The 18,743-nt window shown below is 36.2% G+C and overlaps 1 protein-coding gene across 1 annotated transcript in view; it reads left to right on the top strand.

The window, feature by feature from the left end:
- The window catches only part of LOC122808698 (alpha-2-macroglobulin-like protein 1), a 488,551-nt gene that overhangs the window by 375,656 nt on the left and 94,152 nt on the right, over window positions 1–18,743 (top strand). The window contains exons 24-25 of the mRNA XM_044079684.1: window positions 1,789–1,965; window positions 16,162–16,243. Coding sequence (XP_043935619.1) covers window positions 1,789–1,965; window positions 16,162–16,243 — 259 coding nt within the window. The remainder of the gene's footprint in view (window positions 1–1,788; window positions 1,966–16,161; window positions 16,244–18,743) is intronic.

Below are 18,743 nucleotides of genomic sequence, written 5' to 3'. Positions count from 1 at the left end.
GATTTGTTTCTTCCCTTTTGATTAAAAGCATATTTCTTACATTTTGTGGATTTCCACACCTCTCAGACTCTTGAACAAAAACTCTGGGTGGGTATAGCTCTGGGTTGCCAGACAGGGATCTAGTCAAATAAAGCAATATTGGAGCTCTTGTCCTATGGTTAGACTTTCAAAAGAAAATAGCTTACTGTCTCAGTGGGGCTGGGGCAGGCACAAGGAACAGGGGAAATGGTAGAAAAGTAAACAAAAATGCATTGCAATGCAACTTTAAGCAGGTAAATAATAAGCAGATACAAGACTCTAGCAGCAAAACTAGAATATAAACAGCTGGAAAAGTACTGAAGAACAAATCCTGCAGCAGAATTTACAGTGTTGCCACCACAGCAATTCCATCACAGACAAGGCATCAGCCTATGCAGAAATGTATCAGTAATGGTGTTTATGGGGCAAATGCTGTAATAAATTACCAAGTGAAACTCAAATCTGGTAGTAGTCCACAGATGTGCCACACCTGTGAAGGAAACTGCAGATTTAAGGTCCAAACAGGGAGTAATGTACAAATAGCTAATTCTAAAAAGTAATTCTACTTATGGAGACAGAAGTACAGTATATTGTATAAACAATGCTAAAATCTTGCAGTGATGCACAATCTTCCCACAACTGCAACTACAAGACTAATGTCCCACAATACACTAAGAAAATGCAAACAGATAACATTTTAGCTAAAACATGGGGAAAAAAACAGAAATACCTCACAGGTTAGGAAAATATAAGAACTGAGAAATGTTGGCTAAGTCACTAAATGAAGCGACATTTGTATTTAGGTAATATGCCATGCGTTTTTCCACTTGTACATGTTTTGTCTGAAAAAAATAGCTTGAACTGTGGTTGAAATTTGTTGCAGGTGGAATTTTTTTCTGATGTAAGTTGGGAGGGATTGTCAGAGTTTAGGTCTAATCACTGAGAAACTGTTGTCTGAACAAAAGAGCTTTGTTATAGATGTCTGAAGTGTTGGTGGAGAGCAGGAAACATGGTCATTTTATTATTACAGCGAAATTAAATCTTTCTGTCATAACTCTGCAATAACGTTTTTTTTTTTTTTTTTTTTTTTTTTATGAGTTAAGTGCTGAAAAAACGAGGAATGATTTAAAAGTTGCAACATGGTGTGAAATGTCATCTTCAATCTGCTCTTATTATGAAGCATCGTTGTTGTAGTTCTCATTTCCTTAGTTATTATAAAGATATTCATTTTCAATGACCACAGTTTTTGCTATCTCTGATCTGTAAGGTGAATTATCTAAGAAATTAAAATCAGTGTTGCTCTAATACAGATACTAGTGGGAGAGGTAGAGAGGTAATGAAATCTGAAAAGTTTTCTTGTTGTGGAAAAGGAGTTTTTAACATTGCAGTCAGGCCAAGAAATGAAGGTGTTGTAGAACTGCAGAATGTTTTATTGCTAGTAGACAGCCACATAAGAGATATCAGACCTAGTAATAAAGTTGAGTAGTCTGTCGAGTAGGAAAGTGACTGATGAACATCTAGCTCATTAACAGGTTTCTTTCTTTGTATTTCTTCTAAAGAGGGTCTTGTGGGACTTGTTTCTTTATTACAAGACAAAACAGCCTGCTATATTATCCACATACCTATATAATATAATTGTCATGATGCTTAAAGGTTATAAAAAAAACTTCTAGCTGTAGTAATAGGGGTGAATAGAAAGCCTTGTACATAAGGGATGTTTCTGATGCAGTTTCTGCATGTGTCATTGATTGTTATTTTGCTTTGCTGTAGGTGATGTCATGGGGATTGCACTGTCGAATATAGAGAACCTTCTTTCCATGCCATATGGATGTGGAGAACAGAATATGCTGGGTTTCTCTACTGACACAAGTATCTTGCACTACCTAAAATCTACTAATCAGCTAACAGATATCATTAAAGAAAAAGGCATCAGCTTTCTACAAAGTGGTAAGTATTCCCGATTTAAAGACTCTCCAGCATTTGAAGAAAGCTGTATCTGATTTCTCCATGGGGGATTTTAATTATATGCAAGTAAATCTTAGATAATTCACCTGAAATGAAATAAATATCCTATCAAAATGGCCTGAACTGTTCGTTTCCTGTAAAAAGTATCGGTAATAAAGCAGGTGTAGTTAACCAGCAATGCACATTTTAGATTGGCATAAACTGATGTCAGAGTACTATGTATACTGCAGTTTTGTCTTGAAGTTTTACAGTTTGTCTCTGTAAAACTCTCTGCATTTCTGAATATTGAAATGAACACTATGCTGATAGGTAATATGTGATGATGGAAAACTAATGGAAAATATATGCAAGTCTGTAATAAATAGCATTATTATTTTATTTTATTTTATTTTTTTAGTTTTTTTTTTTTTTATTATTTTTTAGTTTTAGCAGGTATGACTGATCTGATGTATTTTATATATTTTCTTTTTGGCAGAAAAGATGAACAGTAAGCACACATAGCAGCAAATATACAGTTACTACTCAGATTCTCAATTATAGTTTAATAATCATAGATATAATTGAGGAGACCTGGTGGTGGAATGTAGAAGTACAGGTGAGTATACAGAGGAAGAAGCTGGTGAAGAAGTGGGATTGTCAGAGAGATGAGGAAAGTAGACAGGAGTATAAGGAGATGAGGAGCATGGCAAAGAGAGAGGTGGTGAAGTCTAAGGATATGGCATATGGAGAGTTGTATGAAAGGTCGGACACTAAAGAGGGAGAAAAGGACCTGTACTGATTGGCTAGACAGAGGGACAGAGCTGAGAAAGATGTGCAGCAGGTAAGGGTGATAAAGGCGAGTGAGGTAAATGTACTCAAAAGTGAGGAGAGTGTGTTAAGCAGATGGAAAGAGTACTTTGAGGGGCTGATGAACGAAGAGAATGAGAGAGAGACAAGGTTGGATGATGTGCAGATAGTGAATCAGGAAGTGCAACAGATTAGCAAGGAAGAAGTAAGGGCAGCTATGTAATGGATGAAGAATGGAAAGGCTTTTTGTCCAGATGACATACCAGTGGAAGCATGGAGGTGCTTAGGAGAAATGGCAGTGGAGTTTTTAACCAGATTGTTTAATGAAATCTTGGAAAATCAGAGGATACTTGAGGAGTGGAGAAAAACTGTTTTGGTACCTATTTTTAAGAATAAGGGTAATGTTCAGAGCTGTAGTAACTACAGAGGGATAAAACTGATCAGTCACAGCTTGAAGTTATGGGAAAGAGTAGTGGAAGCTAGATTAAGAAGGGAGGTGATGATTACTGAGTAGCAGTGTGGTTTCTTAGCAGGAAAGAGCACTACAGATGAGATGTTTGCTCTGAGAGTGTTGATGGAGAAATATAGAGAAGGTCAGAAGGAGTTGCATTGTGTCTTTGTGGACTTGGAGAAAGCATATGATAGGGTGCCTAGAGAGGAGTTGTGGTATTGTATGAGGAAGTAGGGAGTGGCAGAGAAGTATGTAAGAGTGGTACAGGATATGTATGAGGGTAGTGTGACAGTGGTGAGGTCTGCAGTGGGAGTGACAGATGCGTTTAACGTGGAGGTGGGATTACATCAAGGATCAGCTCTGAACCCTTTCATATTTGCAGTGGTGATGGACAGGTTGACAGACAAGATCCGACAGGAGGCCCCATGGACTATGATGTTTGCAGATGACATTGTGATCTGTAGTGAGAATAGGGAACAGGTTGAGGAGACCCTGAATAGCTGGAGATATGCTCTAGAGAGGAGAGGAATGAAGGTCAGCAGGACTAAGACAGAATATCTGTGTGTAAATGAGAAGGAGGATAGAGGAATGGTGAGGATGCAGGGAGTAGAGTTGGTGATGGTGGATGAGTTTAAGTACTTGGGATCAACAGTTCATAGTAAGGATGAGTATGGAAGAGAGGTAAAGAAAGAGTACAGGCAGGATGGAGTGGGTGGAGAAGAGTGTTAGGAGTGATTTGTGACAGACAAGTACCAGTAAGAGTGAAAGGGAATGTCTACAAGAGGGTAGTGAGACCAAATATGTTGTATGGGTTGGAGACGGTGGCATTGACAAATAGGCAGGAGTCAGAACTGGAAGTGACAGAGTTAAAGATGTTAAGGTTTGCACTAGGTGTGACAAGGATGGACAGGATTAGGAATCAGTATATTAGATGGTCAGCCCAGGTTGGAAGGTTTGGAGACAAAGGCAGAAAGGCAAGATTTTGTTGGTTTGGACATGTGCTAAGGAGGGATGTTGAGTATATTGGGAAAAAGATGCTAAGGATGAAGCTACCAGGTAACAGGAAAAGATGAAGGCCTAAGATAAGGTTTATGGATGTGTTGAAAGAGGATATGCAGGTGGTTGGTGTGACAGAGCAAGATGCAGAGGACAGGAAGAATTGGAAACAGATGGTCCACTGTGGTGACCCCTAATAGGAGCAGCCGAAACAGAAGAAGAAGAAGAATCATAGATATAATCAGTAACAACTTATTTTAGTTGTAAAAAGAAAATCCCTGAATACTGTCTTAAAATGTCTGGACATATTTCTTGGAAACTATTTGAATTCAATATTCAATGTATTCTCTCCAAGTAAAATTTGTTAAACAGTAAACCTGCTGAACCTGTGGAATATAACATAAATAATCATTTTGTGAAGAGGCACAGGCCCTTTTGCAATCACCCATGCAAGATTTTTGCCTCCCAAGCTCTCATAACTAATATATAATAATCTCATAGTCACAAAATCATGGAAAACAGATAAATAGTTCAAAAGGGTAAAAAAAGCATGTGCTGTCTTGCTGTACAGCAAACAAAGTAAAATCATTCTGGAGCTATTAAGCTGAGTTTTTTTTTTTTGCTTTGGTTTCTGAGACTCATAACAATCCTTTCCAATTTGAAATCAGATATGTGATGTTAATTATTGTTCTGACAGATCTTGCCTTCTTATTTTCCCTGATGTGCATGATTGAGTTGTTTATTCTCTCTGATGCCTTACTGATGGTGATGAGAAAAGCAGAGTCTATCCTGGCAAGAAATGAGTATATACCGAGAAGTACCCCTAAACAACAGGACACATGTACATACACACACACACACACACACACACACACACACACACACACACACACACACACATGCATGCATGCACACACATACACAAATGCACACACACACACACACACACACACACACACACACACACACACACACACACACACACACACACACACACACACACACACACACACACACACACGCATGCATGCACACACATACACAAATGCACACACACACACACACACACACACACACACACACACACACACACACACACACACACACACACACACACACAAACACAAGCACACATACACAAATGCACACACACACACACACACACACACACACACACACACACACACACACACAGACACACACACACACACACACATGCATGCATGCACACACATACACAAATGCCCGCACACACACACACACACACACACACACACACACACACACACACACACACACACTCGCATGCACATACACAAACACACACAAGCGCATGAGCGCGCACACGCACACATACACACACAGACATATGCACGCATACAAGGATTCCTTGTATTTTTTTGGATTCTTTGCAGTCTTTTCTTCAGACACTTCAGCACTTAGGTTATATGCCTTGGATGTTAAATCTCTTTACACCTGTATACCTATTGCTGAAGGTGTTTAATATCTGAGGTTATTTTTGGTTAAATATGCAAGTTTTTCTAGTGATATCTTTAGCATTAGTTGTGAGCTGATGGAGGTGATGCTGGAAAACAACTTTTTTAATTGTAAATATTACAAACAGCTGAAAGCTGTTGCTATGGTGCCACCATTACACCCTCTTTTGCTAACCTTGTCATGGGGTGGTGGAAGACCATCTTCTAAAAACAATCTATTTTTTGAAAGATATGTTAAGATGTATAAAATGTTCATGGACGACCTGCTTTTTATTACTGTTGTATCTTTAGATCAGATAGATGCATTTGTTAAAGACATTAATAATAGTACTAACTTTTTAAGCTTTGTCTTGGATCAAGTAGGAGAAAGTGTTCCATATTTGGATGTGGTAGTTAGTTGGGATGCTGACAACTGCAGTTTCTCTAGTGGGAGCTATAGAAAACCTTGTTTCTCTAACAATTATTTACATTACCTTAGTGCTCATCTCACTTACGTGAAAATACATTTTTCCAGAGGTCAGATGATCCGACTTTCTAGATTGACCACAGACTTTGGTAACGTTTCTGAAGTAATATATGATATTATTACATAGTTCAGTAGTAGGAGTTATGATTTAGGCCTGTTGGTTAAGACCGCTGAGAGATTAAGCAGAATAGAGACAAACAGTTTTCTTCCCATTTTGGTAGGCGGGAGGTGTTACTTCAAAAGAACATACTGATTGTAAATATGAGTATTGATGACAGTAGCATTAAAAATATTATTGCACACAACTGGAAATGTTTCCAAGGGAACTCTGATGTATATACAGCAGTGGGGCCCTCCCCCAATTTGTGTACAAAAAAATCTAAGTACATTAATAATTGGTTGGAGAATGTAAATACCAGGATGCCTTTGCCACTCACGCATAAAAAGTGGGTATGTTTAAGTGTGTGTTTTTGCAGGACATGTAATTTTATACTTGAAGGCTCTGTCATTGTCTGTTTCATATGGACAGAAGCATTACAATTAAAGTGCACTATGGTTGCAGCACCACTGGTTTGATTTACATTGCTGTCTGTTCCCATTGTGATGCATTTTACATTGGCATGACTACCAGAAAGTTATCTCAAAGAGTTAAAGAACACTTGTATGCTATTAAGAGCAAAGATACCAACGGTCTGTTATATAGACACACTTTTACGCATGGTTCCTTTAAGAAGTTCTGTTTTGCTGTCTTAGAGCATTTTCCTGTAGATCTTAGAGAAGTTTGTTTCAAGAAGCAGCTTCTAAAAAAGAAACACAGTGGCAGCTTAAGATCCAGACAAGTTCCCTGGCCTGAATGATACCATTTGTATAAAATGTTTTTTATAACCATTTTTTTTAAATCATGTTATTTTTTATTGTGCTGTATTTATGCGCTGTGAATTCAGTGCTTTTTTACCTTTCAGGTTTACTACTTGTGTTAATTAATTTAATTATTGTTTGCTGATTCTGATTGGACAGTTTCCATTATAAAGTTGTCTTCTAGTCAGTTGTTCAGTTTTCTGATGAAGTCCCTTGTAGATGAAAACTCTTAGCAATAAACTTCCTGTGGTACCTATCTGCAGATGTTTTCATTCTTCAGTTGTGCTGTTCATCATCTGAGTGGTTTGTTTGTGTTACATACACACACACATACACATAAACAACGCACACACACACACACACACACACACACACACACACACACACACACACACACACACACACTCACACACAGACACATGCTGGTACCTACTCAATACCCAACTCGGCTAGCAGCAAAATCATCAAAATGTGCAACCCCAGGAGAAAGCTAATGCAGACAAATGGAGAACATGTAGAATATATGCAGCCATATCAAATATTATAAAAACTGTGCTATTCTCTAGTAAATGTATTACTTTTCACCTCAGCTGTTCTTCCATTCACTAAAACTGACAAACACTCTCCATCAAAATTATCTTCTTCTCTCAATACTACACACATTCCAGGAACCCACCTATACATATTAACCTCCTAAAACCATGTTCTTACTAATCCCTGTAATCTTCATACATATGGCAGCTAAGAAGTTTGAGCATAAGCCTGGGCCATTTACCAATGCTTTTGAATCAAAAACTCGCACACATTCCATCATCTTCTGTACTGTGTTAAATACTGACAGAATTAAGAACAAGCTATATCAGAAAATGCCTTCTCATATCAGCATAAGATAGACCTTGCAGCAATCATTGAATCCTAGCTCAAATACAATTGTCACAGTCCACTTTATAAAAACACACAGACACCCACAGACCTTTGACAACCTTTATTGCATTGAAAAATAAATGGTAAACATGAAATTTTATTGAAAACAATCAACTTCAACTCACTGCAATAAAATAACATAAATAAACATAAGGACAGCATACCCGCTCACCCTTGATTAAGCAGCATCCCCCACTTGTTCACTTATCATTGTAATAACAAGGCAGCGACCCGCTCACCTTCAACATATCACCAATCCAATCCATCCACTCAAAGTCTTCCACCATCAAATCCTCACCACCTCAAAATTCCAATTATCCTCCTGAGGGAGAACAGAAGAGGGGAAGCCTGTCCCTCTTCTTCACCCACAATGCCATCACCAAAACCGGATAGGCTGGTAGGGCAACAAGATCACACCAAATGTGCCTCCCAACACTAAATCTCACCTCAAAAGCCTTCAAGACCCACTCCTTAATCTTAGCTCACTTCCTCCCCTAGCTTCACACTTGCTTAACCCTTTCTTACCTGCTCCCTACCAACTCACTTATTCCCATCTTATCTACTTCCGTACATCCCAGCACCCCCCCCCACATCCCACCATTAAAGCTGTCCTGTGACAAATTCATCTGCTCTCAATCTTTATTTCTCAAAAGAAGCAACATTTCTTTCTCTTCCACAAATTTTCTTCAAGACAACAGACCTGAGAAAAGACCGGGGAATGTGGTCTACATCTTACAAAAAAAAAAAGCACTTCAACCAACATGTGTTTGCACAAGACAACCCTTAATGTGTCTCAAGTCCAAATTGGATCCTGCTAAAATTCCCATTAACAATAAGCCCTGCTGCTCTCTGTTGCCTATCTTCCTCATCCATTCTTTCTACAACACCCTTACAGTTAATTAAAAAATATACAAGAACATTGCTATCCAAGGGGGCTCCAATCTCACCTTTCTGAGACCTTGATCATCTCAGATATCCAAGTAACTAACTGATCTTTGTCAACTACATCTTATTTCTAAATGTAATAGGCCATATCTGAAATTATCAAAACACCATACTCTAAACCTCATTATTACCAGCAATCTCAATTCCATCACAAATATTTTCTATTCTCCCACCAACTTTCAATTACCACTGCCCCATCACCTTCACTGCTAACAGCCAATCAATAAAGCACCCTCCTATTCTAAATGCATTTAGAGCCTAGTCAATTAATAGCATTACTAAACTACAAAATTGCCTTAGCACCTTCATCTTAGACCTCATTCTAACTAATTATGTCAACAGAGCAACATCTAACCTAGCTCAACTTATGCTCCATCTTCAAGACAAATTCTTTTCTCAGTTCAAAAATTTCATAAAACCCTCAAGAATAACAAGGTAAACAAAAGAACCTGAGCATCTTCTCAATCCCAGAGATTAAGTTTGGCCAGTTCTGTAGGGAACGTAATCTTCTAACATGTTGAATCATTACTCAAGACATGAGCTTCTTAAATGTCATTGACTGTAGGAAAACATTTTCCTTAACAGATTTCCTAAATTAATTTAACAACCTCCCCATAATGAACATCCTCTTATACTTAAGAGTGACCCACTCTGCCCCTTACCTTACACCCCCCTTCTACTTCAAACACATAAAATCAAAAGATGTCACTGCCACTCTCAAGGTCCTCCCCACTGATGTACCACTGTGCTGACATTCTTAACAGCTGGTTCATTTATTACTGCAAATGCCACTTCATTAAACCTCTTAACCACATATATATCCTCTGCATCTCTAAAAGCATTATGCCCCATAGTTGGAAAACTCCTTTTAATTGAAGCACATATAACTCAAGACATTTTCAAAGGCACTTCTCTCTTTTGTTCTATAACTATCCTACCAATGTAAGAAAAAAATCCTAGAAAAAAATGTTTATTCTAAATTATCCCAATACATTTATCAATATCAACTTTTCTTCTAAAAGGAACATGGGCTATGGCCTGGCCAGTGCATTATAACAACTCCCTGGACTCTTACTGTTGATATTCTCTATGCAGATGAAGGCAATCTCACAGGAGATCTGTTTGTTTATCTTACAGCATACTTTGATCTTATTAACTACCCACTTCTCATTATCAAACTCACAGAAACTAGCATCATTTCAGGTAGCCTATATTGGTTTAAAAAACTTCCTCTTAAACAAACACTTTGAAATCAAGCTAAACCCTCACTCTAATATAGCCCCACAAAAGAAAAAATGTTGATGCAGGGTTCCAACCTTGGAAACCTTCAAGTCTCTGTCTTTATTAATAATCTACCTCTGACTCTCTGTAACTGCCACTCCTCTTATATGCTGATGACATGGTTATCTAGTGTTCTAATCCGTCTCTTCCACAAATTCAATCAGAACTTCAGCCTGGCCTACACTTACTCCATCAATAGCTTAAACACAAAATAATACTTAAAAAAGAAAAAAACTGCTTCGAACTTGGTAAACACTCTCACAAGCCCTTAGTAACTTTTATGTTATAGATCTAAACAATTCTACCACAGAAACAATTGCAACTTTCAAGTAACTAGACAACTGGCATTATCACTCTCTTAATTTCCATACCCACTTATTAAAAAGAAGAGCCCAAATCGGTTCCCTAGTCTTCAGGCCAAAGAAAGTTCACCTTTGCTTGCTACACTAGCTATATCAGCCTAAGGTAAAAAAAAAAAAAAAAAAACTTTCTCTCCAGGCTTGAATACGGACTCCTCATTATTGCTTCCACTTCTAAGAAAAATCAACACAACTCTGTAAATCATTACAGACTTTATTTGCCGTATTCTCTAAGAATGCCCCACACCAAGAATATCACTGCTTCTATATTAAAAAAAGTCAAATGTCTGCCTGGTATTCAACATGAATATTAATAGAATTTATTATCTACAAACTCTTACATAATGAAACCTTTTCAACATTGGATATGAAAATCCACAACAAACTCACTCTTACAACCTTAGTTTTTCTTCTTAAACAGTTCTTGTACTCCTAACCGCAGGAAATAATCTCAGTTGCACAGAACACATCATCGTTGACACTGCATCTTTACTCTGGCAACCTTCCTCACAAACATAAAATAAATAAATTCTTACTCTGTGCTCATATGGGGACTTAAACAACTCTGTTCAAGAAAGCCTGGTGCACCTACTTTCCCAATGACCACATCAACTAGCTTTCTACACATTCTGTTGTTCTATGTTGCTTGGGTGTTGACATATCAAAACAATTGAGTTGTTATGGATGTCTTTATGGATGAGTCCAAATGCACATCATTTACATAGATTTATTAAGATTACAGCCCATCAGACCAAATGCTGGATTGCATGATTCACACACAAATGGCTGTTGTAACATTTTCATCACATTGCTTTCTTAAAACCACAAAGCCCACCATAATACGTCCATGGAAGATAAATACATAGCAGTATGGAAACTAACCCCTTAATACAGACTGAAGCTATTGACTGTACATACCTTTTTAATGAAAACAAAATCCTGAGAAAGGCTAATGTTGTTTCCAAAGAAAACCTGTCTTTGGTACAACATAAACTGTCCTCTATCAGATGCTGAATCATGAGAGTTTAGGAATTCCCCTGAGTTTTACCTGATATAAATATCTTTCTTAAAAAAAGACAAGCTTGTAAACTCAGGAAAACTGTTCTTCAAACAATAACTTTCAACAGAAGCTTTCAGATATAATAACATTTATTAGAACCAGAACAAATACAAACAAAGATACTTTATCTCAGAGGAAATTAGATAACATTAAGTTCAAACCCAAACTATTCTGGAAGGCAAAGAAAAAAGGATTGACCATACACACTGTGTCTACCCAGCATACTGACTCACACCCAACCATACTTCTTTGTAAATAACTACAAAGATTACATTGTTGCAAGGGTTCAAGTGGCCTGCTACCAACTACATGCCTCTAAAAATTCTTTCTTTCTTACTGACTTTCTTTCCCCTTAATAAATTCACTGGTATGCCTCCAGTCATCATTTCATTTTAAAGAAACAACTTAAATAATCTAGTAATGGGCCTAGGCAACAATTAAATGATTTCCACCCTATTTTTATCCAGGTAGCTGACCTGAGACATAAAGCCTAGTATTGTCTTATTTAAATTTATCACTGACCACAACTGTATGCCATCCATACTCAAATTTGCTTTTAATATTCCCTTACCAAAATTCCCCTCTTCCTCTATATCAGATGACATTTGTCCACTTACAAGTATAGTCCCCACCACCAAATATTTTGAAAAGTTAATGTACTGTCAGATCATTAAATGTTTTAATAATTGTGTCCTTTAATGAAGTGCACAGTATGTTTTTTTCATTTCAGCAAGTAACAATGTCATAAATTAATGATAGTCTACTGACTGCAGCATCTTTGTTTGCATGGCTCAAGGTTTTAAGAATAATAAATAATCCCTTACTATTCTATAATCTTCAACAACTATGTTTCCTCTTAAACAAACAGTTAAATCAGAACTGTTCTGTGAACCAGTCTGGTCAGATATCCGTAAGCTCTTCCCTTTCAGATACTGACATAATATCACATGGAGTACACGAGGATTGAAAGAAAACAACTAGGATGAATAATGAGTTGTATAATTAGCCAACTCACAAGGGAACCACCAATTATCAGGCAGAAAGATAAAAAATGTAATAACAAACAAACTTAGCATAAAAGAACTTTTAATAGTAGGTTCATAGATTAGTACTATGCTAACTGCCCTTGTCAGTTATTTCAAGCCTAGCCAGTTACTCCATGTAAGTATTAAACCCTGCACCTTGTGTCTGAAAGGTAAAATCTTTAACCATTATACCAACTTCCCACCCATACATCCATAAGGACTTCTTCAGAATACAATACAAAATACAAGCCCATGAACCATATTTAAGCTACCTTTGACCAATAAAAGTCACTAATCAATTAATAATGATTACCCTTTTAATCACTAAAACTCCTTAAAGATGCGTATGTTAAAACATAACACAGACTAAACTCACTAACATAAAAGCATAAAAACTTTATATGAAAAAACATAATACATAAAAAAGAGCACTAGTTCACTGCTTAATCTTACATCTTTTGTTTTTCAGAAAGCACTTAATATTAATGCTTTCATTCAGCCCGGGTTACTGATCCGCATTTAACTTAATCTGCCACTGGGTCTCTAAACTTTCTATTTTATACTTGTAATCCCGTTTTCTCATATGTTCAGGAACCTGTTGTATAACTTCAAATAAATATTTCTTCCATTTTTTTATATATCCTTGAATGTTTATATAACGCATTTTTAGAGCCCCTGTTTTAATAGAATACAAATGTTCTTTAATTCTGTCTTCCAATTTACGAGTGGCCATTCCCACATAAAAGGAGGGACATTCAGAACACATCCCGATTTAAACTACACCCTTCATTTTGTAGTTATATCTACCTTTAATTTTAATAGTGTATTCTATGTGTTGCAAAGAAATATAAGGAAAAACATAAATATATCTACAAATTTTGCATATACCACAAGTGTACATGTCTAACTCCTTATTAATAAAATGAGGTTTAATGTTATATTGTCTCTCTCTAATATACTTTTAATGCTGTTATACTTTTTATATACAAATAGATAGTTTAGAGACCCAGTGGCAGATTATGTTAAATGCGTGTCAGTACCCTAGGCTGAATGAAAGTATTAATATTAAGTGCATTCTGAAAAACAAAAGATGTAAGATTATGCATTGAACTAGTACTCTTTTTTGTGCATTATGTTTTTTCATACAATGCTTTTATGCTTTTATGTTAGTGAGTTTAGTCCATATTTTTATGTTTTAGTGCATGTATCTTTAAGGAGTTTTACAGTGATTAAATGGATAATCATTATTATTAATTGATTAGTGATTTTTCTTGGTCAAAGGTAGTTTAAATATAGTTCATGGGGTTGTATTTTATATTGTATTTTGATAAGTTCATTGTGCGATTATTACAGTTCTTATCTTCCTGCCTGTTAATTGGAGATTGTTTTTTGAGCTCACTGAGGATTAGTTCTGAGGTCTCCACTTTTATTCTTTTTCCTAAAGAAAATTTACCTAAAATTAACATACCCTTCCACACATACAATCTCTCAATATTACCTTCAGGAATGGCAACTACAATCCAGCAGTGCAAGTTGCAAATGGACTTTAGCTAACTGTGGAACTGGGACATTCAAAATCATATAACAATCAACACCCCATCAAAAAAGCAACTGAACTGTCTTGAGGAACTGCAGAAAAGATTGGCAGATAGTAACCATGTTCTCCTGAAAGATCCCCTAAATAACAGAATATATTAGGATTCCCAGCAAAAATTAATAGAATAAGTACTGGTCTATCTTCATTCTTTAAAAATCACACAGAAATGTCAGGGGGCTGGAGTAATCCTACAGTAGAAACTGAATTACTGGGTTTCTATTCAACATGCCCCTGAAGCTACAAAAGCCTTACACACATATAGTTCTACTATTAATATTACAATATGCATTGCCAGTAAGTGATTTGACTTTCACCTAAGATATCAGTCTGCTTCATACAAAACTAAATAACATTAATAAATGTATGTTTCAGGCAGACTATAGAAGCTATCTTGTCTGCTTTCTACATGAGGCAAATTGTATGACTGTGACAAGGACAACTACACTTTTACTCATGATCCTAAATTAAAATTGATAAACCTTGAGCATGGTCATCCTGTAGCAGAAAGATTATTAACAAGATTATCTAGGTACTATATTAGAAACAGCAAAGGTGTTTTTGTTACCCTGACACAAGCAGTTATTTTTGGAATCCAGTTCATTTGATTGATGAACCAGATATGGTCAACAACTTACTTTGTTGACCAACTAAAAAAAGCCAAACAACATCCGCAAACAACACAAGCAATAGTTTTGCAGGGAGAGCAAACTCCCCTGCACCCCACACTTATTATGTATACCAAACTGTGAGATCACACTACAGTGGGGAAAAGGCAAATTCCACTCTCTGTCAGAACAGATCAGTGAGCTAAATTGTCAACCATATGGTCTTGAACATATGCATTTCATCAATCTGGTTCATCAATCAAATGTAGGGAATGCCATTTTTCATTTAGTTATTAGAGAAACTGATTTTTCCAAGCTAGGTCCTTCCTGCTGAAACCAACAGAAATTTGAAATGAGGAGAATCTTGCAGGATTACACAGCAGAACAGACTAGATGAACCCCTCAACTGTATATATAAATGCAATTGCTTTAGTTGCTGTAGGTGATACAATAGGAGTTACCATCACTATTCTGCTTAAAATATATGCACTCAGATTTATATAAGTCAATACTCAAAAGCAATTTAAAGAAATGAATAAGTTCATAATACTGTTCATTTTTTTTATAATTTCTTTTTATTCTTGATTACTATACATTCATCCTTGGATTTTCTTAATATTTGAAAACTTGCAGCCAGTGTTATAAAATGTAGTTCTCACTGTTCTTCCATTTTATACAAACTGTTGTATTATGATGTTTTATAAGACTGAGTCATGACTGAAAATGATCTTTGGACTAACTCAGTTCCCTAGTTAACAATCAAATAAATGCAATGTATTGTGGTATCACCAAAGGATTGCATTCTGTATACATTCAGCCCTCTTTATCATTAGATTAAGAAACTGAATAGAAATGTGTATTACATTTTTCTATGTCAACTATCAGTGATGTGGTCACACAACATAAACTTTTCTGAACTGAACTGAATCCTTCTGTCATTTAAATACATCAACGTTGCTTCAATCCATATTATCTAAGATAATGTTAATGTTCATTCTGGTATCACTTATAAAACAGGTGAGCTGAGATTCTGGACAAGTAAAACATTTAGTTGTAAAGATTCATTTGTCCTTATTTCAGTGCAAGTTTCATTGTCAAAGCTATCGCAAATTACTTCAGCCTCAGGCTGCCATCTGCATGACTTTGAGCAAGTCACTTAACTAGACTATGATCCCAGACTAAATCAGATAAAGAACTAAATGGGCCAATCCTCTACCAAGAATAATGAATCCAATAAAAATCTGTAAGTTTGTTATTGCTAGCTAGAGAAAGAAATCTTGTTGTTAAGCTGATGATTTACCTAACCACATTTTTGAAACTGTTTCAAAGGTTACCAGACAGAACTAAACTACAAGAGGAAAGATGGCTCCTTCAGTGCATTTGGGGATAGTGATAAAGATGGAAGTCTTTGGTAAGTAGCACACTGTTATATAACTAAATGCAACAACTGTGCCAATTCACTATTTGACTATATGCATTTCTGTAATGAAATATCTGCTAGAACAGAAAAGTGAAATAAAGTATCTTCATACTAACAGCAAAAGATTTGCATAGGTATATTGAGAGATAATTACATTTGAATCAATTGCATATTATAATTTTCTTTTTATTGGAATCTGGTTAACAAGATTTTATTTCATTTGAATAATATGTGATTAGATTGACATTTTCTTCCTAAATTGCATTTCGATTCAGAACTAATAGTTCAGCTCTGCTTTGTTTAATTTTAGACATACTGTCTACTGGCTTTAAAACTGTTATTTATACTCAATAACTGTCATTTAGTGAATATTTGTTAGTATATTTATTTACAATTGTATTATATCTATATTTTGTACAAATATTCATAAATAATACTTCACAGATACTCCTTCACAGACCTTTTACATTATTCTACAGTTCTCTATTAAATGTCCACCTGCTGTGACTACCTTTCTTATACGGGCAAACAATGCAAAAAGCTAAATATCTGTAATGTAATCAGGCATCTTATTCATGTTGATTAGTCTAGTTACTATGATTATTATTATTATTATTATTATTATTATTATTATTATTATTATTATCATTATTATTATATGAACATGTCTGGTTAATTAATGTTATCAGCAAAAAACAAAGAGATACCAAACTACTGAAGAATTGTCACACTATAAATACACAGTAAATAATAAAATGTGAGCACACCAACACAGTAAGCAAAAATATATATAATAAAATGATTTATTAACAAATATTAGCGCTTTTATGGGGTTGCACTTCATCAGATCCATGTAAAAGAATAAAATCGACACAAGACATATTAAAAGAAGTTATAACCAATCAACAACTGTTATCAATGAAGTAACGGTATCAATTAAACCAAAGTTACTGCCTCCTATTTAAGGCAAGTCTAAGAGGAGTACCAGAGTTTAAACCTGGAAACTTGTGTGCTTGTAAGGATACAATCCATTTTACCTCAAGCATTTCCACTTGGTTATTAATATCACCCCTTCTGTTACCAGGTGGAACTAGTAAAACCCTAAAATAAAAAAAAACATTATGTCCTGATGAATTTTTATGATTAGCTAGGGCATTGGTGAGAGTTTTATTACAAATATTACCAATATGCTCTAATATGCATTCTCTTAGCTGGCGTGTAGTCTTTCCCACATAAAAACATTCACATGTACAGTTATTACTCCTACAAGTTGCCATAAATCTGGGTGAAAAAACATGCCCAATCACTGGATGAATAAATTGAGAATATAGGGCAATGGAAGAACAGGCTTTACAATTATTACATGGAAAAGTGCCCATTCTCATTGCTGCCTCAGAGACAAGATTTTTAGGTCCATAACATAATAACCTTTTCATATTCATGTTATGCCTAAAAATAAAGCCAGGACGCTCACCAACAATATTCCTTATTTAGCTGTCAACTAGCAAAATGGGCTAGTTCCTTTTAATAACATCACAGAATTGCTGTATGTTACTAGAAAAGGTAAAAATTACATTAGCTGTACTGACCTGACAGAGTGATTGGGTTGAACATGTCGATACACATCAGAAAAATACGGAACCCCCCCCCTCTATTTTTCCTCTGTAGAGCTACTTCAGAGTGTATATTATCTACCTGTTCTCCCTGGTAGCCTCTGTTCAAAAACCCCTTACAGAGATTTCCCATTGTCTCACCCATTGTGTCATCATTCATACAAAGACGAGATACCCTTAAAGACTGGCCCTATATATGCATGCATATATGATCATCAGACTAGTTACTATTGCATGCATTTTATGGTGTGGTGAATTGCTGGTGTTTTTCATCACTGGTTCAGTTTGTCGAATTATGAAATGGTTGCAGTTCATTATATTGATTGCTACATAATAAAAGGACTTTTACCCTTTCTTCAAGTTTGTGTGACCCTGTAGTTAGCATATTTAATCCCACTCAACAAAGGGGAAGCCACCACTGATTCTGGGACCAATCGCTCTATTAGCATGATGAGCCTGGTCTGCAAGGCCATGGAACATATCATCATGGAACTCATAAGCAAAGACGTTGGTAACCTTCAAACTCTGGACCCCACCCAGTTCGGGTATGTGAAAGGCAGAGCATGCCTTCTGAACCTGATTAACTTCTTTGAGGCAGCCACCAAAGCCATAGACAAGGGTAAGGTGGTTCACACAGCCTATCTTGACCTCGCCAAGGCTTTCAACACCATCCCCCATTCTGGAATTATAGCTAAACTCACTAAACTAGGTATAAATCTCTACGTCACAAGATGAGTTGCCAACTGGCTCATGAACAGAACCCACAATGGAAAACTTGCAGACTCCAAATCTGACTTCAAACCAGTGACAAGTTGAGTACCACAGGGTTCAGTCCTGGGACCTCTCCTGTTTGGCATCTACTTCTCTAAAGTACAGGC

Source organism: Protopterus annectens, chromosome 8.part0, assembly GCF_019279795.1.
Source record: "Protopterus annectens isolate FY-2018-M chromosome 8.part0, PAN1.0, whole genome shotgun sequence".
Taxonomy (NCBI): Eukaryota; Metazoa; Chordata; order Ceratodontiformes; family Protopteridae; genus Protopterus; species Protopterus annectens.
The sequence above is the reverse complement of the archived record's forward strand: the minus strand, read 5'-3'. Positions and strand labels throughout refer to the sequence as shown.